The sequence below is a fragment of the Phalacrocorax carbo genome, chromosome 17 (assembly GCF_963921805.1).
Source record: "Phalacrocorax carbo chromosome 17, bPhaCar2.1, whole genome shotgun sequence".
Classification (NCBI taxonomy): domain Eukaryota; kingdom Metazoa; phylum Chordata; class Aves; order Suliformes; family Phalacrocoracidae; genus Phalacrocorax; species Phalacrocorax carbo.
The window spans coordinates 7,774,707-7,799,351 of NC_087529.1; the positions used below are offsets into that span (position 1 = coordinate 7,774,707).

Genomic DNA, 24,645 nt, shown 5'->3' on the forward strand with positions numbered 1-24,645 from the left:
TGAATTATAGATACAGTGCAGAAACATTAGAAAAGCCAGGAAATAGTCCATCTGTGTAAAACATACACTATGCCGACTTAATATATTGTTCTCTTTATCACTCATGCTAAATGCATTTACTGTCATATGTACACACACGCTGCATTTTTTTTTAACTAAGAATACTGAAAAGTCCAGCAGGGGGCATCCATTACATACTTTAATTTCGGGTTAATCATACAATCTAATAGGGTTATTCATATAGATCAGACTTCTCATAACGTACAAAGCTGTAGGTTTTTCTGAAATTGTCATAGCACTACCTCCCTTGTCTTCTTACACGCAAACCTCCAGCAGTTAAAATCAGCTCACAGTCTTCCACCTCCCCTGCAATCAGATTGCTGCCAAGTACCAGATATCTTTACCATCACCTCTCTGAAGTGGGAAGACTTTAGCTAACCTGTACAAATAGCTTCTGGGTAGCTGTGAAAACAAGCTAAATTATAGAAAGGATGTAAACTCCCCCAGGTGAATTGGCAATAATTTTACTGACTAAAACTTCCTTTATATAATTATTTGCTACTAGGCCTAAATTGGCCAAGCACTTACCTGGATCGTTAGCACTCACACCACCCAGGAAAATCATCCACGACCGGGGACTGTGAAGGAATGTGATCTGTAAGGCCAGTATTGCCCCTCTCGTAGCTGCAATGGAACATGACTCTGCTAGGCAATGAAAGGTATTCTGCTGCAAGAACGTAAATGTGTCTATCGCGTGTGCCAGTTGTGGACAGATTTCTCATCATGCTTACCCTAATCACTTCTCCAAAACCACAGAACAGTGTGTTTATCCCTACAGTTGGTGGAGCAACACATGCACACATGCTCCTCAGAATTATGGTCATTCAAGACAAAGTCAAAAACTGAAGACAACGGCACTCCTGTGACAAATGCAAACAGCCCACCCAGCCTCTGTCCACTTGCATTAAAGCTGTGAGATTAGCAATGCCAAGGATCCTGCTAGTTTGACCAAGTGTCTTTCAGATACTTATGTACACATCTGTATTTAGAAATCTTTCAAACTGTTTCCACAGTGTCGTAGCAACAGCCTAGCTACACTTCAAACAGAACCTGATGATCCAGACCTTCAGCTTATACTTTTACTTATACTGTAACTTATACTTCAGCTTTCTACACTTCTGGTGTTTGGGCCTTTTTTTTTTCTGAGACTGCTAACAAAGTGGTTGCTTCATTAATGGTTTCTTAAGTAAACTTCACTGGAAAGGGAGGCTGAACTGAAATCCTATTCCAAATGCCACTGAACTTCTGTACTTCTTTAAACTTCTTTAAACATCACGACTAGAACAAAAATCATCTAAGCAAAAGCTTTGGGTTCTTTTCACTGATTTTACTTTGTTATCAGTCACTTCATTCTAAAGAGAAGCGGTAAATCTGAAGAGCATTTGACATATTTTATTATAAATGGTCATCAATACAGAACCAAAGTCATCTTTATAAATATCTACAAAAAAGCACAAATGCAGGTTAAAAAACATTCTCTAGCATGAGCAGAGGGCTCGTGGCTTTCAGTTTTCACTTTCTATGAGCCTGTTCTCACAGAAGAAATAATTTCAAAAGGCTTCTTTTTTTTTGAAGTATGCTTTTTAGTGGTTTGGGTTTTAACATTCACTGTGAAAACAAAGCTCTCTTCATTTATCAAAGAGAAAACCAGAAAGGGTGACACACGACCTTTTTGTCCAGTAAATCTGGAAATAATCCCCCGCTAATTTAACTGAAAACAGAAACTAGCCCAAGGCATTTCGGAACTCCCACATCTTTCATACGTTTCTGGCATATCGGCTGTCCAGCTCAGAGTCAGCATGAGGACTGAGCAAGTCGTAAAGACTTCATTCCTGTCCACACTGGTGAGTTGCTCCCCTCCAGAGTCCAGGTCAAAGCGTGCTACAGTCTTGCTTCTATTACAGCTGTTCAGAGGATTTTGTACCTTGCTAGTTCCCCCCTTTCCTGTAATCCTAAATCAGGCAAACACAGAGTCTTGTACACAGAACAGCCCCAGCTGTTGCTATTCTTCATGATCAAGAAATTAATCCAGGACAGCCAGTAGAGGCTTTGGCAAGCCTGTAAGCAAATCACTTTAGATTTGGCCATTACAGACACACGCTCTTGTGTAACATGGTAGTTACCTATCACCCCAGTCAGCGGGTAAGAGGCGATGTTGTCTTTCTGCTTTAAGAGAACAGAACGATGCCTGTTCGATGTGTATGAGCGCAGGCGTGGATGCTGGAGTGGGGGGTATGGTTGGAGGAGAGGCAATAGTGTCCCAGTGGTTGCGTACTCTAGGTTATTCCATTCGCTAAATGGAATTTTCCTTGTCCAACTGCTATTCCTTTTGTGCTATGCTCACCAGAGAAGTGGAATTGAAGGTGCTATCTTATGGAGTTTTACCTGCATTTTAAGAGGGAACACCTTTGTAGCAGAGTTACCTGTCACTGCATAAAACTGTGTCCCCAGCCTAATAGAGACAGGAGCAGCAAATTAGCTTCCTGTGATCTTTAAACACAAGAATATTAAAAATCCAATCTACTACTAGCACCAAAATGACAGCATTTGCCTTTCCCTATGGCTTTTTTTTTTTGTCTTTTTTTCAAACCTATTTCTTTATTACTGACATGCTGATGTGATCAACACTTTAGGGCGCTGCTCAGCAACACTTCAGTCAGCCCAGCCACGCAGCTGAGTATAAGCAAAGGGACAGTAAAAAGCAAGAAATAACACTGCGTTCCATTTGTAAAATGTCACTCTTCCTATTAGCATACTGTACTTGACCCTTCTGGCTGGAGAGGTGTCGATGGTTTTATTCAAAGCGACGTAGATGATTGTATAGAGACTGGACATAGGTGAAGACACACATGGGATCTGGCTTGCGACCCATCACCATCATGTCATCCACTTCTATGAGACGATCACAGTGAGCCATTTTCCTGTAGTAATAATAAAACAGATAGAGCGAATCAAGAATTAACTCTAAGGCCTGTAACTACTTCCAAGATTCATTTGCTGCTCTGATTTGGGCATCACTGAGGCATTTAAGAAATCCTGAGGTTTACCAGCAACATTCCATGTCACAATGAAACGGTCAGGCTCAGGTCGGAGATTGTGATTTCTGTGACCATGGAATATTCCTGTTCTTTCCCTCTCTTCCTCTATACTGGGAGCTGATCCAAAGCCCTATAATGTTGGTTTGTTTTTCCACTGACCGCCATTCACATCCCTGACATCTGTAGCATGTAGCCCAATCTCACATCCCTCTGCCCAAGTCCCAATCAGCAGGGTCATGAGAGTTTGCAAATCCTTAGTTTTTCTGGTTATGATATAGGAAGCTCCAAAAGAATGGGAAAACGTGAGAAGAGATCAGATGTGCCAATGAAGGCCCATGTGGCTGGGCATTGTTTGTTCACCACCCCCATATCTTCAAGGTGTGAGTGACTTGGACAACAATCTCAGATGAGCAGAAGCCTGACTGAGATCTGGACCAGCAGAAAGGAACAGATCTGCTGAGGCCTAGGTTCAAAAATCACAAGGGCAGGAAACGATTTGATCAGCAAAGCTCGTACTGGGGTGAACTGCAGTAAGTGAGAGAAGAGCCTTTTCTGGCACTAGACAAGAACAGTTAGTTTAAAGGCAATCACAGCTATGAAGGAGTCATTTCCATAGACAACTCTTACCTAATGTTTCTTACATGTTATGTGCATACTGTCTTCTGTTCTCCCCTACAGTTACGGTTATACATAAACTGAGACAGAAAAAACACTGCAACTTTCCTTTAAGAGTTGTAGATAGTTTTACCTTAGAGATCAACCACCTAAAAGTGTTGCAGAATCTCTTTCAACCCACTGACAAGCAACACAAGTTTTTTATATATACATATATATGTGTGTGTGTGTATAACAACCTTGTAATTCCCAAATGGATTCCTTTGCTAAGGGCAGTAATAAGGAGAACCAAAATTACGCTAAGAATTTTCAGAGCTTTTCTCTGGAATGGCAAATGGCAAATCCAGTTCTCTAAGTTATTGCTTCAATTAAAAAAAAAAAAAAAAAGGCGCTCTGGAAGAACCCCGGACCTTCAGTGTGGTGCTATCAGTGTTTGAGGCTGTATCAGAAGCTGCAGGAAGCTTTTCCATGTATTCCCACACCCTATTAGTATTCAGAAAGAGTATACCGAACCCAGCTGCATACCGCATGGAGAGTTCTTGCTGCTCCACAAGTCAAACAAAACAGCAAGAATCGTGTTGATACTAGGTCAAAAAAGTTACTATTTCTGGCTGACAAGTTCATACTCATAATGACTTTAACAGAGTAGTTATCATTTAATTGCCTAGTGTACTGCATCAGAAAAGATCAGGACAGTGTGACTGAGGGTATTAGCTCTGTCCGTTTTACAAAAATGCAGTTACCAGGTTGAGATATTGAGAAGCTCTCAGCCTTGATCTAACTCTACTTGCACTGAATTCAACCTTCTTTCTTGTTCAACCAAAGCAACGTACAGACAGAGGTGAACCCTCCCACAAAACCCAGTTCCAAAAGTTAAGCTACTTGCTCCCTGCGTTCAGGGGTTACGGTTTTTCCAGAGAGGCTGGATGGATATATTAACACACCTCAAATCCAAATCAGGTATCAAACAGGTGGGATTGGCTAAGAAACTACAAGTTGTATGTCCAGTTCCTATGGACTGTCAGTGAACACTGGATGCCTTGTGCTCTGTGAACTCAAATTTCTTTTTTATGATTGATATCGGCAAATTCATTAAGACCAATTCATTTCTTCAAGAACAAAATAATTTTAAAAACCCAAAAAACAAACACAGAGAGAAGTAGGTTTTTTCCTTCTTTTGTCCAAGCATAACTCATGAGGCCGATTTCTCAAGTTTAGTGTGTCAGTGTAAGGCTGGTGAGAATCACAGAGGTGAGAAAGCAGAGCTCAGGTACTGCCTGAAGACAATGAAAGACCTGAACATAGGACTCCAGGGAACTATCCTGTGCCTGGTGAAAGCACTTCTGATTTTAGACTGGCGAGTCACCTGTTCTAGGCATTCTCTATGCAGAGCTTCATTATCTTTTCTGGCATGACACATGTAAGCTGGTGATATAGGATCTACAAGAAGCATGGTTATAACTCTTAGCTGCTGCCCAGTTGGATTAGACCTGAACTGGAAGCACTTCACAGAGATCTAATGTGATACTCACTCAGCCATGGTGAAGGCCAGCTCAAAGTTCTGCTTGCGATTAGCTGGGTCAAGCTTATTGTAGTCGAAAGCTTCAGGAAAGAAAGAATGCACGAGAGCACAGAATGCCATCCCATCATTCCAGCTTGAGGAGAAGTTCTGGAGATCAATGTGCTGTCATGGTGAAAAAAACACGCATGTTAATGCAGCATGGGGGAACAGGGAAGAGCAGCTGCTTTTGCTCACTGCAGTTCTCTGTCCTCCTCTCCCACTAACCAAAGCAACAGAACACAGGCTTTATGTTTTTCTTCCCCTCTTTGTATATTCATTGCATTATTTGTATTCTGAGAAAAAATGGCATGCTCAGCAAGGAAAGCCTTTTGTCCGAAATGCCCAGACACAAAACAAACACAGTCAAGGCCCCTGATCCAAAGCCCACTGAAAATACTGAGAAGAATCTTGTCAGCATCAGTGAACTCTGGAGCAGGCCAAATGCACCAGCTCAGTATCTGTGGAAACTAAGGACACTGCTTACCCCTGTGAAGTGTTTCATAATTTAAGAATGGTTCATTTTGTGGCTGTAACACTAGATAAAGACTATGCTGCTTGCTTTGCTTTTCAGTAAGGCCCAATTCAATGCCTGTTTACACACAGATAAGTAGAAACATAGAAGAAATATAGGAAGAACCTGATTCTTAGAACAAATGCTTATTGCTACTTTCAACTGCCACAGTGAAAAGAAACATGCTTGGGCTCTTGTCTCATGCTGATTTCCCATCATACAAAATTCAAGCCCCGGCTTCTCTGGCAAGCAACTAGCAGTAATTTTCACTAGTTCTGCTTATGTATACTATAATTTAGAGTTCAGCAATAATAATGCACATTTTACAGTAATGTTGGAAAACATTATACAAAGTAACCCTCAGAAAAAATTTTCTGTGTCCTGGAAATTGCTTTGGCAATTGCAGTTAAAGGCCAGGTAAAATCACTAAACACTCAACTGCTGAATTCTTTTAGCTACACTGATGTTACCTCATAGAAATTAGCTCACTAACCCTGTGTGATTCAGCCTTAGCCATTTACTACAAATTCACTTGTCTAATACCAGTAGAGAGTACGCTGGTCTGCTGTGTAGCAAAAGGGCCATAGGCTCCACGTACAGGCAGAATGTTATTCAGATCTTGCCATATATAATAAGCATGCAAAAATCACAGCCTGCGACTAAGGAAAAAAGAAGTGAGTGTGTACTGAGTCTATATCCGTAAGCACAAAAATGTAGGCTTTCAGACAAACACTAATCATTGCTTTGATCGACATACAGAATGTCGCTCATGCAGTCACTGACCGTCTTGAAGTGCTGCCCATGCAAATCGTGATGTTTGCATTACCCGCACAAAACTTGATGACCTTGAGGAAGTTAACTCATTGTCTAGCATGTTTTACATTCAATTTTTGAGTATACTTTTTTGGCAATTCTCCTGAAAAAGAGAGCTGAAAGTGCTACCATGTCTTCACCTTGTATCCTATGGTTTTTGAGCGACACCAGTCTAACAGAATTTGTTTAATGCTGCTAGCGCTGGCAACCCCAAAACTCTGCGACCTCTTCAGCTTAGCTCTGGATTCGCCTTTTCCTCTGGAAAATTAACAGAGACCAGGTTAAATTACACTCTAGAAAAACTGAAACCTACTTGTCAGCAACATCTATGCAACCTTGCCCAGGTCAGCCCCTGCCCAGGTGATATTTGAGAAACACATTGCTGAAAATTCAACTTGGTGGTCCTGCAAGAAAAACTCATTTTCATTTCATTAAAGCCAGGGTTCCAAGCCCTCTTCTATTTAAATCATAGTCCCATCATGGTGCATAAAGAACAGTCCATACTTTCGGTCCTTAATGAATGGCAACAGAAAGTCACTCTATTCCCAGCCTCTTATAATGACGGAGAAGGCAGCTTTCACAGCACTCTTTCCTGATAAAAGGCACCTGCTTCTTCAGCAGAACAACTCCAAAGCCAGAGGAGTCTGTCACTGTGAATTTCCAGGGCTCAGTCTGTGAAGTCGGGGAAGCTATATGTGACTTCATATTGTCCCTTAGCTCAAAATCCTACATTGATACAGTCCTCCCACCCAGCTGTCTTCTGCTGGTAATAATTGACAAATTAGTTTCCCATTAACAAACCCATTCTGGAGACAAGGGGTGTGACGTACTTTCCGCCATCATGTTCAAATTTCTCAAAAAGCGCTTTCCTGGCCTGTGTTCCTGTAATCCGTGGGAGTGTCTGAGACCGCACCAGTTCTCGCCTCCTTTCAACTTGGCGAGGTACAGTGGGAGGAGAGGAGTGAGAGCTGGGGGTCACATCACAGTAACTGTCAGCGGCACTGGAGAAAGAGAACATGGAAAGTATGTGGTTAAACAAAAAAGTAACTCTCTGCAGTGCCAAGAGTCAGCAAAAAGGTCCAACTGTTGCCTACTCTAAACCTCCCAAAACAGCTGTTTCAAGACGACCTGAATGAGTCAAAAGCAATTTAAGTGAAAGTTTTATTGACAGACAACAGCACTTAAGTACGGAAGATTCTAAGGTGTTTTTACAGATGAGACATAGCTGGACAAGTCACAAGTGCTTTATCACACTGAGTAGAGCAACAAAAGAAAAAAAAAGTTGTGGCCACAGAGAAGCACTAAACCCCTTTAATCTCCAACTTTTAGGTTCCTGGAGGGCAAGGCACATTTTAAAAATAGAACTTGAAGAGTAATACAGGAAGTACTTTTGAAATTTTTACTTATAGTACACAGAATCCTGAGCTCTTGTCAGTGTTGCTTCACTGAGCGCAAGCTGGTAAGTTGATCAAGAAATATAGGATTACATTCTAATTTGTATTTGAGCCATAAACCACTTCATCAGCATTCATGAAGTAAGCCACACATCACATTTGCAAGTGTTCCCCATGACAGAAATGGGGAAACTGAGGCAAAGAGCAATGACATCAGAGCCACATATTAATTTCTGGTACAGATCTGACAAAGTTCTCTAGGGTGCTCAGTGTATCATGGCTCAAATATTGAAGCGCTGATGTTGGAACTAACTCAGAAGAAATGTAATGCCAAATCTGGGATAATTTTCAAGGCAGATGCAAGCCCACTTTAAGAGATTTAAACTGGCTGTCCTCCCATTTTTCTTGATGGATATTTTGCATGCTGAGGATGCCTGGATATGCCAGTAGTAATTGTGATACCGTGTAATCCTATACTAAGCAACTGCAACCCTGAATTCATCAAGAATGTGTAGTAGTCCTCAGTCCTCAGCTAAGGCATTTATCTACAAACTAAACTCTAGGCTAGCCAAACTAAGGATGTTTGACAGCAGTCATATGTTGTTTTCCAAAAATAAGCCCAAAGCACAAATTTCAACACAGCTGAGTATTTTTAAAAGTGTTTTCAAAGGGCCTGACAACTTGCTCCTCCTAACAAAAATCCACTGCTGGCACTGAGAGTTTTACTGACTAACACTGCAACAATGCTGAAACCCACAATTAGGTCTGATTTAAACTGGTCTATGAAAGATTTTTACCCCTTCCCATCTCTGTTCCCCTTAGCCCTCAGGAAAGCTCACAACCTTTAACAGGCTTAAAATACGGTGCCTGGGACTCACCTGTTCTCCAGGCTAGCAGAACACCTGTCCCTTGAGAATATACTGACAACAGTGGCCTAAGAAAATGTCAAGAAAGATGCGTACCTTTCACCAGTTTTGGTTCCACTACTCATCCCATAGCTCACAGCTGAGGCAGACTTAGTGACAGAAGTGGTATTCTCTGTATAAAAGCAGGAAAAACAAGATGCATCAGGGCAGAAACTTCTTTTGTCTCCTTTCATGGTACATTTTCAAACCATTTCCTGATAGGTAGCCATGCAGTGACTTTTACTCACCACAGTGAAAAACTGCAGGCCTCTGTCTGATTTCCAGTATGAGCTAACAAGTTGGGGAGGAATTTTCCCCAGGGGTTCGATCCCCCTGCAAAACTGTTGTTCTGCAGCAAAGATGGTATAAACATACCAGAAAGGGCTATGAGAGGATGCCTTTGATAAAACTGCATTGGGAAGGTTGGATCATTTCAGGCCGCTGTGCAAACCTCAGAGGAGGGCACGCTGCCATGGACATTTCAGTGAAAGAAAGAAATGGTGCTACAGCTCAGCTTGCAACAGTCATTCTGGCAGAGATAAGGAGTCCTGGGAAGTCTGCCATGATTGAGAGCATAATTTAAGTTACCTAATTTCCACCAGGACACGTTTTAGTTTGCAAAGTAGAACAGACTCCAAAGGTTGCAAAGGTGGCTTTAAACCAACTTTGCATCTTCCTCCCCCCACCCCTGAGGTTCTACCTTTTTTGCTTTGCCTTTTAGAGCCCAGCTCTGGACATTAGCTATGCTCTGTAAATGTAGAAAACGGAGTAGCTTGCCCAGTTTTAACACACTAAAGCCAAAACTTGTTGCATAAGCCAATGACTCATTTATTGAAGGCTCCTTCTACACACAAGAAGAAAGGCTCGCATGTTAGAAGCAATTCAACCTGAGCACTGTCTAAATTGCTCTCTGAAAATGCTGAACTCTCCCCACTGCTTATAGAAGGGACCCAGATCAACTAGATTTCTGATGTAAAACACCCTGGTAAATGCCAGCACACAGACGTGACAAATTTGGGACCACAAACAATTGACAGATATTTATGCAAATCTCAGGGGTTTTAAGCTGAGGAGGAGCGTGATCCCTATTCTGGATGAGGTACATCTTTGCTAAACTGACACTGGAGACCACTGTGAAATGCCAGCATGTTGTACAGACAGAAACAGCTCAGTGACGTCAATCAGAAGTACTTTTGGATAGAGCTCAACTCATCTATTTTGACTGCAATCAAAAATCCTTACAGCGTTTTGTCCTTTGATACATTCATATATGAAGGAGACTACTTACTGCTATTCTGCTCGAAGGAATTTGCATCAGCATCCATAGGGTGGGCCCACCACTCTCCAACTGTCATTACCTTGTGTTCAGTCACAGTTTTTACCTGGTCAGCTGAAATCTTCACCGCTCAAACTGCCTGTTCTGCCACACTTTTCTGGAACCTATTGTCTCCACTGTAGAGATTGCCTAACAGTACACATGTACACCACTGTGCAAATAAGGAACCCCTTGCTTTGAACTGATTGAGAATCTGATACTGCGGAACAAGTTTCCGTGATACCTGGAACACTGAATCTGCATGCAGTCCTGTTGGCAATTTTAATATTACCATGTACCTACTAATCGGAACTACATGCTCATATGTGAACCCCCCAGACAAGGAGCACGGAATCCCTCTCAATTTGTGTTGCGTAAGGACGTGCTGATAGGAACACTCACCTCCAGTGGCAGATGAACCCATTGTTCTCACCGTACTTGAATTCCAGGCCTTCACTGAAACAGCAGAAAAAAAGACAAAGGAAGGCTTTGCTACATTCTTAGCTTTAATAAGATAAAAGTTGAAAGAATAATCTGCAAATATTCCCTGTCTCTTGCTGGGAATTCCATCTGGTCTCTCTCTGTAATTTCTGAGCCATGTATACAGTGTGATCTGTAAGTGTCACTATCACTAAATGCATACGAGATACAGCTCAAGATTGAAAGATTTCAATATGAATGAAATGAGATTTTTTTTTAAAATTCAATTTATATATAAGATTCTGCAGTCACTCTGACTTGTGTATATGTGTCAGTCTGCCGCCAGTCATCCCTCCCTCCAAGTGACTGTCGAACTCATTAGCCAAATACCTGCCTAACTCCTCAAGGGGCCTCAGGTCTCAAAGCACTAAAAACTCCTGAAAACTTCATTAAAATAGCTGGCTATGATGAAGAGATACTTATGCAGTAACTGTGCTAGAAGACAGGCTGCACTACGAACTCAACTATATTAGGCAGCAAAAATTCTCAGCACATGTGACATTATAGCGAAAGCTCCACCTAGGACTCACAGTATTCTAAATCAGAGTGTCCCACCATGGGATATGTAGCCATAGAAGCGAGGTTTCACAACTACCACTAGGTCACAGGACAATCCCCACAGCGTCAGGGTAAAGAAATGGGACCCAGCATCAGCAAATTTTTGTCTCTTTTACCTGACTGGTCAGAAGTTTTTACTGCTGTTGCATTTTTGCTCTTGCTCTGTCCCAGCAGGCCAGTAGGCGCATTAGTTGTTCCTGTTGAACAGGTAGTCTCTCCTGAAAACTTCTCTGATATCCTGGTTACTGCAGTAACGGGAAGGTGGGGCATCTGTAAGGTGACTGCTGGGGCATGGGCTTCAGGGGAAGCATCTGACATGTGGAAAGGTTCTTGGGAGCCTTTTGCCTGAGCTAGTGAATAAAAAGAAGAGAGGAAGTTAATTTATTTGCAGATTTGTAACAACGTTACAAACCAATTTCCATGCAACAACTTTATTTTACAACTCATTGGAATTATCCCACCTAGTTCTCCCTGTGGGACATTATACCATTTACAACACACTGCAGAAACAACCCTAGTGTAAGTGATCCTTGCAGCAATCATACCTGTCCTACATGAACCTCAGCAAGAACTACTTCTTCATATCATTAATCCACTAGCATCTCATTTGGTAAGCTCCTCCTCTTCCTCTGTGCATCCACCGCCCCAAATCCCCTGCCGTGGGTTAGGAGTCAGCATTTTTGTTCTTTTCATGGTCTTATGAAATACTGTGTGCCTCAGTTTTCTATAGAATGAAGACAGTAAGTCCTTCCTCCACTGAAGGATGATGGAAGCGGACAGGTAATTTGCAAAATGTTTTGGGATGCAAGGCTACAAGGGCACCTAGAATAGGTGGCCTTATTGTCACTAGTGCCCCAAGATAACGTGACAGTAATAGTCTCTAATTTATGAAACATCATAGTGCATGCTTAACAATAAAGTTTAAAAGTTAAACTCCTAATCAGGAAGTAAAGTTAAACAGTATCAGTGCCACAGTACAATATCCATGCTAAAACCACAGCAGATTCTAATGCTTCCAACATGTGAGAGCTGCTCTGTGATTGCCAGGATCAGGTATTTTACAAGTAATGCTACTTCATTTCACACCCTGGTCCTACCTGATGAAGGCTGATGACCATTTTCAATGATGGAAGAACTAAAAACTCTTCTAAACTCAGGTTTGTGGTGGTCATCCAGGTCTACACTCTGTCAGAACAAACAGACACAACAGCTAAATTTCAAACAGCAGCAGAATCACCTGGATATGATTTTCAAACAAAACAATACAAAGTTCAGAAGAGGACTGCTGACTTCCCAAAAATGTGGAAGATGTACTCTCAGAAAAGAAGGCTTTAAAGGTTTCTCAGCCAGAAGTTCCATTTAGTTCTCTTGACTAGCTTCTAAGTAAGTGATCTTCCTGGGGTTATATGCACTTATGTGCTCTGCTAGGTAAGAGCGCAGAGATTACATGATGACCCAAGACATTCCTTAGTCTGTTTACCACTGAAATGCAAAAAAAGGCTGCTTAAAAAAAAAAACAAACCACCAAAAGCCAAAACCAACCACCACTCAACCAACCAACCACACATGACACCATATTTTAACAGAATGTTGCTTATAGCCCCGTTAGCAAGACTGACAGATTTCTGCTGATGCCCAATGAAGGCTGGGAGTTAGAATGTCCATTCCACAACTAGGTCACCCTGCCTTAAGATACACTGCAAGCTCTGCAAATCAAATCCGCAGCAAAGGTCAGTACATCAATCTGAACACGGAGAACTTTTGCTTTGTTTTGATTTTCCTCTTTCTTGTTTAAAAAGAAAGAAAAATAAACTAGTTTGGGGAAGATGGAACATTCAGAACTTCTCACTCTTTCCCAGCATCTAAAACTTTTTTACAAGCAAAAGCACTACAGTTCAGCTATCTAGGCTCCACTGATTTTGTGGGATCTCTCCCACTTAGAGGTTTCTGAAAACCTGTCTGTAATGAAGAGCTCACATCCAACAAAGCTGCACTCTTTAGACAGTTCCTTAGCTTAGACCCAAGAGGAGCGTTGAGTTCTTTTGCAAAGCTAGTCTGCAAATTTTTTTCACAACACATCACCAGAAGAATGACTTATTTAAAATAACATTTGTCTCTCCTGATAATCAAAAATATTTTTCTTTTTTATACCACCTGCTACCCCCACAGAGAATGCTTCCATACGCACACGCAGTCTGACTTACTGCTGCTAAACTGGATCCATGTCATTGTATCCAGATCTTTTAATTTGTGAAAATAAAATTATTTTGAAATTTTTATATTTGTCAAGAGGAAGGTACTATGCATGAGTAGATTCAGTTATCACTAGCTGCCAGGATTAACTTGAGAAAAGCACTCCAAATATTATTACACAAACCACACAGAATCAGGTGTTCAGAACTTTTATTGCTATACTTAGTGTAACTGAGATCCTAGTCAACAAATATTGCCCATAACCAGAACTGAAATGTAAAGCACAGCTAATGCAGCTCCCTAGAATGTACCCATGGCATACAGTTAGAACTGTTTAGCCATACATGGCAGCCGTTATGACCCGACTCTGCCAAATGCCTGCATAGACTGTAAACATGAATCTCCTTTAGATTGTAAGGGGTGGGGGCGAGCAAAACAGTCAAATGAGGTGGTCCTTGGAGGGATCATGTAGCATCCCACACAGTGAACTGGCTTCCTAATGCAGTGACAGGTGCTGCGTTAATTTATTTTATGTGAACCTGATTACCACATTTTGGCTAACAGTGCTGGGGAAGAAACAGATACCAGGCTGGAGGATGGGGAAGGCCAATGCGCTGACAAAACACTGGGAGGATCTGGGATCAGATTCTACCGGGCATTTAGTAGTGTCAGGCTAAAGTATTTTAAAATCCACTTTGTTTGGCGATGCCAAGCTTCTGACAAACCCGTGAGTGTAACAATACTTCCTCTGTCAATGCTGGCTACCTAGATTGTAAATAGCAGAGGGGCAGGTACCTGTATCTGTGTTTAATAATGAGAAGTACTCATCTGTACAACTCGTAACAACAACGTGATGAGGAACTGGTGAAGCTGAAGAAAAGAAAGTTGATGCTAATGATTTGTGTGTCTTACTCAGGCTTGCTGTAAGAACTAATCTCACTGTAGCTCAGAAGTCTCCATGTAATGTAGGGTGATAATACTTTCCATAGTTGTAGAGCTGCTGGAATTCCTCCTTCACTGTAAAGAAGTTAGACCTTGGATATCCATAACTGGAAGCTGCTATAAAACAGGCAAATCATAGAATCATTTAGGGTGGAAAGGACCTTTTTCTAATAACCAACCCAAACCTCTCCTGGTGCAACTTGTCTTTTAACTTGGGAGAAGATACCGACACCCACTTCACTACAACCTCCTTTCAGAGCAATAAGGTCTCTCTCCCCTGAGCCTCCTTTTCTCCAGGCTAAACAACCCAAGTTCCCTCAGCTGTTCCTCATGACACTTCTTCTCTAGACCCTTCACCAGCTTCATCTGCCCTTCTTTGGACATACTCCAGCACCTCAATGTCTTTCTTATAGTGAGGGGCTGTGCTGGTTTTGGCTGGGATAGAGTTAATTTTCTTCACAGTAGCTGGCATGGGGCTATGTTTTGGATTTGTGCTGAAAACAGTATTGATAATACAGGGGTGTTTTAGTTCCTGCTGAGCAGTGCTGACACAGAGTCAAGGCCTCTTCTGCTCCTCACCCCACCCCACCCCACCAGCAAGTGGCTGGGGGGGCACAAGGAGCTGGGAGGGGACACGGCTGGGACAGCTGACCCCAACTGACCCAAGGGGTATCCCACACCATATGACGTCATGCTCAGTAAGTAAAAGTGGGGGAAGAAGAAGGAAGGAGGTGACATTTGGTGAGATTGCATTTGCCTTCTCAAGTCACTGTTATGCATGATGGAGCCCTGCTTTCCTGGAGATGGCTGAACACCTGCCTGCCCATGGGAAGGAGTAAATGAATTCCTTGGTTTGCTTTGCTTGTGCACAGCTTTTGCTTTACCTGTTAAACTGTGTTTATCTCAACCCACAAGTTTTCTCACTTTCACCCTTCCAATTTTCTCCCCTGTTCGACTGGGGGGGAGTGAGCGAGTGGTTGTACAGGGCTTAGTTGCCAGCTGGGGAAACCACGACAGGGGCCCAAAACTGAGACAGTATTTGAGGTGCAGCCTCAGCAGTGCCAAGTACAGGGGCACGATCACTGCCCTGCTCCTGCTGGCCACACTACTGCTGATACAAGCCAGGAGGATGCTGTTGGCCTTCTTGGCCACCTGGGCACACTGCTGACTCATGGTCAGCTGGCTGTTGACCAGCACCCCCAGGGCCTTTTTCGCCAGGCAGCTCTCCAGCCACTCTTCCCCAAGCCTGTAGCGTTGCATGGGGTTTTTGTGACCAAAGTGCAGGACCCAGCACTTGGCCTTGTTAAACCTCCTACAATTGCCCTCAGCCCATCGATCCAGCCTGATAAAACTGATGCTTCACTTTGGTGAACAGCAAAACCATCACTGACTTCTGTAAGGCAAGATTTGACACTCTGTTCCTTTCTGATACATCAGAAAAGGGGAATGATTAAATGCGTGAGAAAATGCAAACAAGGCTGCTACACAACAGCCAGAACTGTACCACATTTACCCCTTAATTCTTCTACCAGAAAGCCATCTGCCCACCATTGTCTGTCAGCTAACACAAGTATTCGCTATCCGTAACTGACCCTGCAGCTTGAAGAAAAAGCCTTGAATACCATAAGCAAATTAGGAAAGCTTTTGCACATGGAGTAATCACTGAAGAAAACCAGTAGAAGCACATTTCACAAAAACTTTTTTGAAGCAAGGCTGGATAAAAATGGACAGCAGGGAACAATTCTACCTTGGCAGCTTCAGCAGGTGCCCACAGCTATGTCACAGCAAATTAAACCTAACCAAACCAAACCACAACAAAAATAATCTAGATAAGGATCAAGGCAACCTTGGAATGCCACCATTCCAAAAGGAAGTGTAAGAGGAAATAATAATAAAAAGGAACTGGAACTACCAGACTTCCTTTATCAAATATCAGAGTTGAGATGGTTTAGAATCATAGTATGTAATGCCAGGTGACTGCTAGATCACTTAATCTCCCTGCCTATATACCCCAGGTCATTACATCTCATGTAGTTACTCCCAGGCTGACTAACTGTTGGGTGCCTTCAGGTCACCACAGAGAGATACCATTGGGTAATACTTATTTAGATCTTCCCAGATGGTCATAGCCAGCTATTTGTCTCTCTGCTGCTTTGACCGCTGCAGGCAGGTTCTCTGCAGCAGTCTGTCCAGCAGTCTATTCACATCGTACAGAAACTCTTCTGACAGTATGAAAACAGAACGCCCTTACAGTATTTTTAGTCCCCCCCGTTCACAAAGGCATCATGCTCAACCACAAACACTATGGAAAGATAAGAAGTGATAAAGCTCTTGCCAAAATGTGAGATCTGATCAACAAAAACAGTCAAAACTCCTCCTTTCTAACAATCACAGGTGGGTAGGAGAGAGACCTCAGTGACTGCAAAGGATGACAAACAGCAACAAATTGCTCAGCAATGGATAAATCTTCAGTAGTGCAGCTTTGGCTCCAGGATCCTGCTTTAAAATTAATTCTTCAAACATATCCCATCTTCCACCTTTGCAAAAGCAGCTCTCGGGTTCTGGCCTGGTTAGAGAGCCAAATTAAAGTTTGCCATCAAAATACCAAAAAGACTCACCTCTGAATCATAGTGGCTAATGGATGTTTAAAATTCCACCTAAATCAGCACTTAGACTGTTGTATACCAGATTTTAAGGACAGCATAGCAGAAATTGCCAAAAGATTAGAATTAAAAGGAGATTTGTGTCCTTACTTCTGAACCGTGCTTGGAACTCCCTGGCTTCACTTTTTTCAATCAAATTACCTTGCAAAAAAGTCTAGCAATATTAGAAAATAATGGTTCAGACACTGACGATGCTCAGAATCTCTAGTTTCCAATCTGCAATCTGCAAAGGATAGTCTTAACTTGTATCCCAAGTATCTGGCTAGAAATGAAGGCAACATAACCCAGCCTTTTGTTGGGATAAACACTGCATTGACCACACAGTAAAAAGGAACTCAAACAATAAACCTTTGCAAGAGAAAGACAGCACATCTTGATTTGCTACTATTTCCAGGTCAGTGTTATTCGCTCCTCGTATCTCACAGAAGATTTACCAAGGCTAGAAATGTCACCAATTTTATCACAGCTACTCATTTATCTGAAAACACAGACAGTGTCATTTATGGTACTCTGTTTCAAGTGCATTGGTCACACAACCAGAAATCGCAAGCAACTGAGGGAACACTTCATTACAGAGAATCTGGGTGACCAGCACAGCGACCAAGGCTTGCTCTTTAGCCATTTGAGCACAGCCACAACAGACCCTTACCCACAAAATCAAGTTTTCACTGCATGCATTTGGTGTGTGGAGCTCTAGCTGCATCTCCCATGGTTCTCAGTACTGAAATTCCTTTTCGGTCAACTATGCTAACACGGGAAGTTGTCCAGCCTTCTGGGGAAAATTGCTGGGAGGGCACTGAAGAACTATCAGTGCTTAAGTGATCTTCTCTGAACCCTCAACACAAAGCAGGAAGGTTCCAATCCAAACAAAAGCTCATTCTGTGCTTTAAGACAGATCAATACCTAAAGCTAGATATTGCCATAACCTCGATGCAAGACTTTTCACAGAGTGTGAAGAACACACTACAGCGTAGGCAGTGGTGATGGAGCAGGTGAGATGGTGTGAGGGACCACAGCCCCTTGCCCCTTCCATATCACTCAGCTCACTTCTGTTCCTTGCAATACAGACAAGTGTGGATGGCGCTCTCGAACAAAAAGGAATGACCTGAAAGTTGTGTGTATGCTGCTTACCTTTGTCACGTGGGGGGAAAGGCAGCGGTTGCCACAACTGTGTTGGAACAATGCGCCAAGCAGCAGCTTTACCTTTTCACTTGCCCAGCGATGGGAAGCACTACACCCCCATTCTGGAGTCAGTAGGGACGACAAGGGCTGGAATGCAATACAGGCTCTCTGCTCATTCCCACCAATTTACCTTTGAGTAAATTTCATTTCCAAGCTTTTATTTTCCATCCCCAAAGCCTGGATAGACCACAGACCAGCTTTTCATGCTCCAGCGGTCTTAAAGACCCCTTAAGACATGGCTTAGTCAGGATTACATGAAACAGGCTGTCATCTGTGAAAGCCAAGTCTCCGGTATTGCACAGTTTTATGTGACTGAATCATGGTGTACTGTCTGGCTGCTACCTCCTGGTGTCAAGGATTGTACAGGAGCTCTCAACTCTTTCCATAGAGCTAGACACATAGAAAAAGTATTACACAAAAAGTCTCGATGCCAGATGAGCTTCCCACTAACTGGGGTTTCCATGCACCAAGTTACAAGGCTCCACTACGCTGCAGAAAGTGTTTTATCACTGGGAGGAATGTGTGTGTTCGTACTAGTTTAAGTCATGGAGACGATGACAGCTTGTGTGAGGCCCACCTCTGCAGGACGAGCGGCAGCAGTGTGGGACAGTGGTTGTGCAGCAAAACTGCCTCACTGCAGGATGCTAAGTCACTATCTTAGGAAAACATGTTACTGCCTGCTATATGCTGAGCTGTTCTCCTTTGTGAGCTTGCCAACTGGCAAACAGCACTGCTGGCACACAGAGCCCCCTGAACCGAGTCCAGAAAGGATACACAGATATTCACATGCATATGTGTATTGATAGCTGAGACTGCCTCAGCCTCTCTTCTTACTCCTAACCACACAGAACTGACAGGTTGCTTCCACTCTAACCAAGATCCCAGTTTGACCAAGCAGTGCCATAATCACAACGTCTCCAGGTGGTATCGGGGCCGAGACTGTTTCTCAGAGCAGCTCCCGAAAGCCCACTGACCCTGCGCTGCCACAGAGGAGCCCCGTGTCCCCACACGCTCCCCCAGGCCAGCGCGGAGCCTGGCGACACCCGTGGGGCTCCCGCTCAGGCACACTCCCTCCGCCGCCAGCACTTACTTGGCTCCGGCCGGTGACCGCTAGCTTGGCATGGCTGGAGAACCTGCCGCCGGCCGGGCCCTGCCCCGGAGAGCCGGGCCCCGCGGCCGGGGGGCTCCCCGCCGCCTCGTCCGCCCACTCCTGCGGCAGCCCCGCCGACCGGCCGAGGGCTTCCACCTGCCGGGACAGGCGCTCCAGCTGCGCCCGCAGCCGCCGGTTCTCCTGCTGCAGCTCCGAGACGGTCTGTGCCAGGGGGCTGGCGAGGCGCAGCACCTCCTCCACCTGCCGCCCTACCCCTTGCTTGAACACCTGGATGTCCACATGGATCTCCCGGACGGCGCCTCGCAGCGTGTCCTCGTAGCGCCCCAGGGCCTCGCAGACGGTCTGCGCCTCCCGGCTGTTCAGATCCTCGATCTCGCTGGCCATGGTGCCGCGGGGAGGCGGGGGGCTCGGCAGCCGCTAGCGGCAGACGCCCGGCCGTCTCCCTCTCCCCTTCCCGCCGCCGCCCCTCGTCCCCTCCCGGCGGCCCTAAGCCCGGCCCCCGCGCTGGCCGGCCCCCGCCGCCGCCGGGCCAGGGCCCGCTCTCATGGCGCGAAGGGAGAGCCCCGCTGAGGCCGCGCCCGGCGGGGGGCGCCGGGGGGGGCACGGAGGGAGCGGGAGCGCGGCGGCTGGCCGGGCCGGGCCGCCCCTCAGCCTCCGCTGCCCCGCGGGGAGAGGTGTAATGAGGCGGCAACGGTGGGAGAGGGCGGGAGAAAGGGCGGGGGGGCTTCCCTCGGTGAGCCCCTGAGAGGGCCGGGTGCGGTGGGCTGCGGGCGGGGCCCCGGGAGCCCCGCGTGGGAAAGGGTGAGGACGAGGAGGTAGATGGGTTCGGGGAGGAGCAGGGGAGAGACGGGGTGAGGAGAGGCCGCACCTCGAGTACTGTGTTCAGGTTTGGGCCCCTCACTACAGGGGCCTGAGCTGCTGGAGCGTGTCCAGAGAAGGGCAACAGACCTGGGGAAGGGTCTGGAGAGCAGGTCTGATGAGGAGCATCTGAGGGAGCTGGGGGGGTTTAGCCTGGAGAAGAGGAGGCTGAGGGGAGACCTTATCGTTCTCTACAACTACCTGAAAGGGGCTGTACTGAGGCAGGTGTTGGTCTCTCCTTCCAAATAACAAGTGAATAGGACAAGAGGAAATGGCCTTGAGTTGCATCAGGGGAGGTTTATATTGGATATTAGGAGAAATTTCTTCACTAAAAGAGTGGTCAGGCATTGGAACAGCTGCCCAGAGGGGTGGTGGAGTCACCGTCCCTGGGGGTGTTAAAAAAATGTGTAGACATGGCACTTTGGGACATGGCTTAGGAGGCCTGGGGGTGTTGGGTTGATGGTTGAACTTGATGATATTCGAGGTCTTCTCCAACCTTAATGATTCTGTGAGAGGAGGGGTGAATATCTGCTCTTTCCCAGGTTGCTTGGATGATGATGATGATGCCAAAGTAAGCACAGCTTATCTCTTCCAAGGAGAACACTGAGGCAAAGAGAGAGGACAATTGTCTCTGGGAGCACAGAGACAGAAATGCACACGCATGCGCCTTTAGAAACACATGCTGAAGGCTCACGTGTCCCTTGAGGCACACAAACTTGTACACAGATCCACCATACTCACCCTCATGCTCAAGAGTTTCCCGCTGTGGGCTGCAATTCAGTGTGTGTTAATACTAAGGGCCCAAATCATCCAGCGGATCCAATGTGTGTGCACGAGGGAAGAGGCACACGTTTCTGTCAAACTAGCCAGAGCCATGATGGGGAATGCACTCAGGTTTATTCTGTATTGCCTATTGCGGAGCAAGGCAATGCATCATGCATAAAGCCTCACAGGAAAGGGAAATCTGGAAGGTATTTTAAGCAAACGTACACCATCAGGTTTAGCCTACAAGTGTTCAGCACTTTCTCAGGTAGCTACAATTTTCTTGGTACCATACAAGATTTACCATATTACCAATGCGTTGCCTCTTTCTCTCAGGAATACTGTATTCACATGCAAAACTAATTCACTTACACACTCATTTACGAGCATGCCTAGACTTACCTGATCTTTGCAGAACACTACAGAGATAATTGCTGCGGGTCTGTGTCAGAACCCTCCAGGAGTGAAGCAGGACAAAGATGCACACTGTAATTTAAAGTTTTTTGCAATTGATAATTTTTGTATGTACAAACTTACGCTCCTCTGTGAACATGTGTACGTGTGTGTATTTTTATGTAATATTTACCCATTTATCTAAGCTACTGATAACTTTAAACACCAACCTATCACTTCCTTTTTTCCAGTATCACTGTATGCATTCCTTTTCCCTGCCCTCCCCTTCTCTTACCCCAGGCTCCTTTGTGGGACCTATTTTACAGCACCAAAACACTGCTGTAGAAAAATGCCAGTGTCTTACAAGATAGTGACTGCTTTCTTACAGAAAGGAGTCATCAATTAACAGTTGTCAACAGTTGATCTCGTAACACACAGCAGTGAATAGCTGAGCCTGTATATATAGAATGAACAGGGAAAGTTGGAGAAATTCCGCCTCGACTTTTAACCTCACCTCCAGGTTGCAAAGGGTTTAAGTGAATATGTGTAAAAACCCCAGAGCAATAACAACAGAAGTCAATTACCACTTGCTCGTAGGTAATTTTTTAACATGTACAACATAGTTGTATATGTTAATATGTTAGTATGTGTGTGTGTGTGCGAATATTAAAGTTGACACAGCTCACAGCTATCAGCTAATGGTACTAATAATGTAATTCTTTGGAAAATATTCCTTCTTCCATGGTAAATATTCCAATTTTTACAACATTTTTCATTACTAAGGAAAGCTTATACTTTTTCACAGAATATCAATCGAGTTGAAAGTTCAGTTTTCAGACAAAAGGTGTTTCCAAAGAAAATTTTAAACCCACTCTCGGCAGGGTGTAGCAGAGCCAAGAAAATACAAAATTTTTATAGTTTTCAGGCTAAGCAACCATAGAATAATCATAAAAAGCTAGTATTTTTAAAACCGCCTCTCATTTATGCATTTAGAACAACTTACAGTACAGGTTAGGATATCAACAGTTCAAATACTTCCTAATCTCACAGCAAATTTAAGTACAACTTTCACTCTGTCTCTCTGCCCTGCCACAGACGAGGAATTAGCTTGATACCTCAGCAGTCTAAAACCACGCCCACCTTTCTGTTCCCGTTGAAATCTCCTCCTTTTGAGCTCTTGCAGCTGGGCACTCTCCAAAAGCCTCTCAAAACAGATAGTATTGTATGTAAACACCAGAAGTGAAGCCCAAACCAAATTATACGATTCAAAGATGGAAAGACAACACTCAGATTCTCAGAGCTTAAATTTACCGAAGAGATTTTGATGCCCAACTCACAGTAGGAATTTGATGTTCAGCTCCCCTTCCCCCTCTCTGTCTCAGTATCTGATGCTCTTTTTCTTCAATAAAACCCTATCAGGAAGTAAGATTTCTTCTGAAGTACAAGCAATTAAGAATCTCTTTTCAGGTCTGAGCCACAGCCCAAAGACCAAGATCAATGGGTGATTTTCTGCTCATGGGATCTCAACAGTTCCCTGAGCGCTCCTGTTTACCCCTTTTTAGAATCAATCCAGAGCACTAGAAAGAAAGAAAAAACTGTCCTAGAACAGCAGCAACATACCATTTCATGAAAACAAACTGTTTGCTTTCCTCCATTTCTCCAAAGGAGGCTTCTTGACATTTGTCTACTATGATGAAATAACCTCTCTTCTGCCAGCAAGGAAGAGGTCCCAGTTATCATGTCTTCAGACACAGTTTAGAACCCTGAAGAACACACAGTTCCAGCTAAATCAGCTGGTAGCGCGGCTTGGCTGGGTGTCATGCGGGGGAACAAATAATATTAAAAATGCTGTGGTTACATCCATGATTTCTAGAGGAAGGTCAGCCTGACTGGAGATATTTGGCACATCAGAAACCTAGACCAGAACTACAAAATCCTCAGTATCTCATTTGGCAAAATCTCCTGGCAGGAGAAGAGGAAACACCCAGGAAAACCTGACTTATGATAACCCTGTCAATATTCTGTTAGCAATGGTCCAAATACTACAGCCTACAATAATACAATAGTTTGAACAATTTCTGTAGCAGTATCATGTGTTTTTTTAAGGCCCTTATGGCATTTCTAGAGTACCTAATCTACCCTGCAAGCAAACCAGCATCCATGGAACACATTGCATCCCACAGCCCATCTCAAATAGCCAGTTTAGCTGTCTTATGGTAAGGTTCTGCTTGGAAAACTGTCATTGAAAAATGGTACAGCCAGGCACTAAACTAGGGAAAAACCAAAAATGTTTCAGTCTGGAACAAAATATGCTCAATTTACATATAGAGGAGTTTAGAGTTTGTCTTGAAATAAATACCAGTCCAACATGCTCACCACTTGCTTTGATAAGCAAATTTGAGTTCTTTCCATCTGGTGCCCCACCAGGAGTGATTATGTACAACAGGCTACAAGATACCTGTTTTGTCTTCTGTGTAAATCCAGTGCCTTCAGTGGTCCTGGCCAGGAACTATGGACTAGAGCAATATGAGTCACTGATCCTCATGCAGGTATGAATAATCCTTTTGAAAACTGATCTGTGCCCAGTAGAACAGCAAGGGTATGCAACAGTTGCACCATCATTTTGCCAGCATTGCTCGGGGAAGTTTGTCGTATTTGCCTTTCGAAGCAGAGAATAGAAACACTTCCACAAGTCTATTAAGATTCCTGCAAAGATGGGAAAGGGAAATGGGAAGAAAGAAATCTGTCTCATTTGACTGGGGGACAGGAAATAACACTGTATTACATAATCTATTAAATGTTCCAACCTTTATTTCACGTTAAAGCTCAATGCCAATGGTTTTATATGTGTGTGTGTTTTTGTAAAAACCCATGTAGCTGTTCTGGCAGATCTGCACTGATCCATTGCCATAATTTTTTTTTTCGCAGTGATTCAAATCTCTGACATTAACACAGTGCTCTAGTATGATACTAGACTAAAATAGTTTAATTTGCAGTGCTAAGCTCTAAATTATTTTCCCTGTGGTTTGGGAGTGAAAATTTGGCACATCAAACAGGCTACAAGGCCATCCAAATTAAACTTAATCCAAACAATTGAACCATTCCTGTAAACACAGTAACACACTTATATCCAAGCATTGGGATTTACATTGTCCTGGATTATCATGTTCTACATATGCTATCAGATAAACCAGGTGACTACTCAATCACTGGCTTAAAATGGACCTAAAAAAGATATAAGTCAGTATTGGTTGGCAAATTCTGCGTGACCCAGAGGTTCCTTTAACATGT

The 24,645-nt window shown here is 43.9% G+C and overlaps 1 protein-coding gene across 1 annotated transcript; it reads right to left on the reverse strand.

The window, feature by feature from the left end:
* Positions 1 to 1,437: 1,437 nt before the first annotated feature.
* Positions 1,438 to 20,066, reverse strand: SMTNL2 (smoothelin like 2). The gene is made up of 9 exons (XM_064467689.1): positions 19,321 to 20,066; positions 12,348 to 12,435; positions 11,367 to 11,600; positions 10,615 to 10,668; positions 8,955 to 9,030; positions 7,429 to 7,599; positions 6,739 to 6,856; positions 5,246 to 5,397; positions 1,438 to 2,981 (listed from the first exon to the last, which is right to left on the reverse strand). Exons 1-9 carry the CDS (start codon positions 19,723 to 19,725, stop codon positions 2,855 to 2,857), a joined length of 1,425 nt encoding a protein of 474 aa, XP_064323759.1. The 5' UTR covers positions 19,726 to 20,066; the 3' UTR covers positions 1,438 to 2,854.
* Positions 20,067 to 24,645: the final 4,579 nt, after the last annotated feature.

Coding starts and splice junctions, on each gene's coding strand:
- SMTNL2 (XM_064467689.1), bottom strand. CDS start 19,725: ATGGCCAGCGAGATCGAGGATCTGAACAGCCGGGAGGCGCAGACCGTC. Junction 11,601..12,347: donor TGGTCATCAGCCTTCATCAG/GTAGGACCAGGG, acceptor TTTATTCACTAG/CTCAGGCAAAAGGCTCCCAA. Junction 9,031..10,614: donor GGGTTCATCTGCCACTGGAG/GTGAGTGTTCCT, acceptor GCTTTTATACAG/AGAATACCACTTCTGTCACT.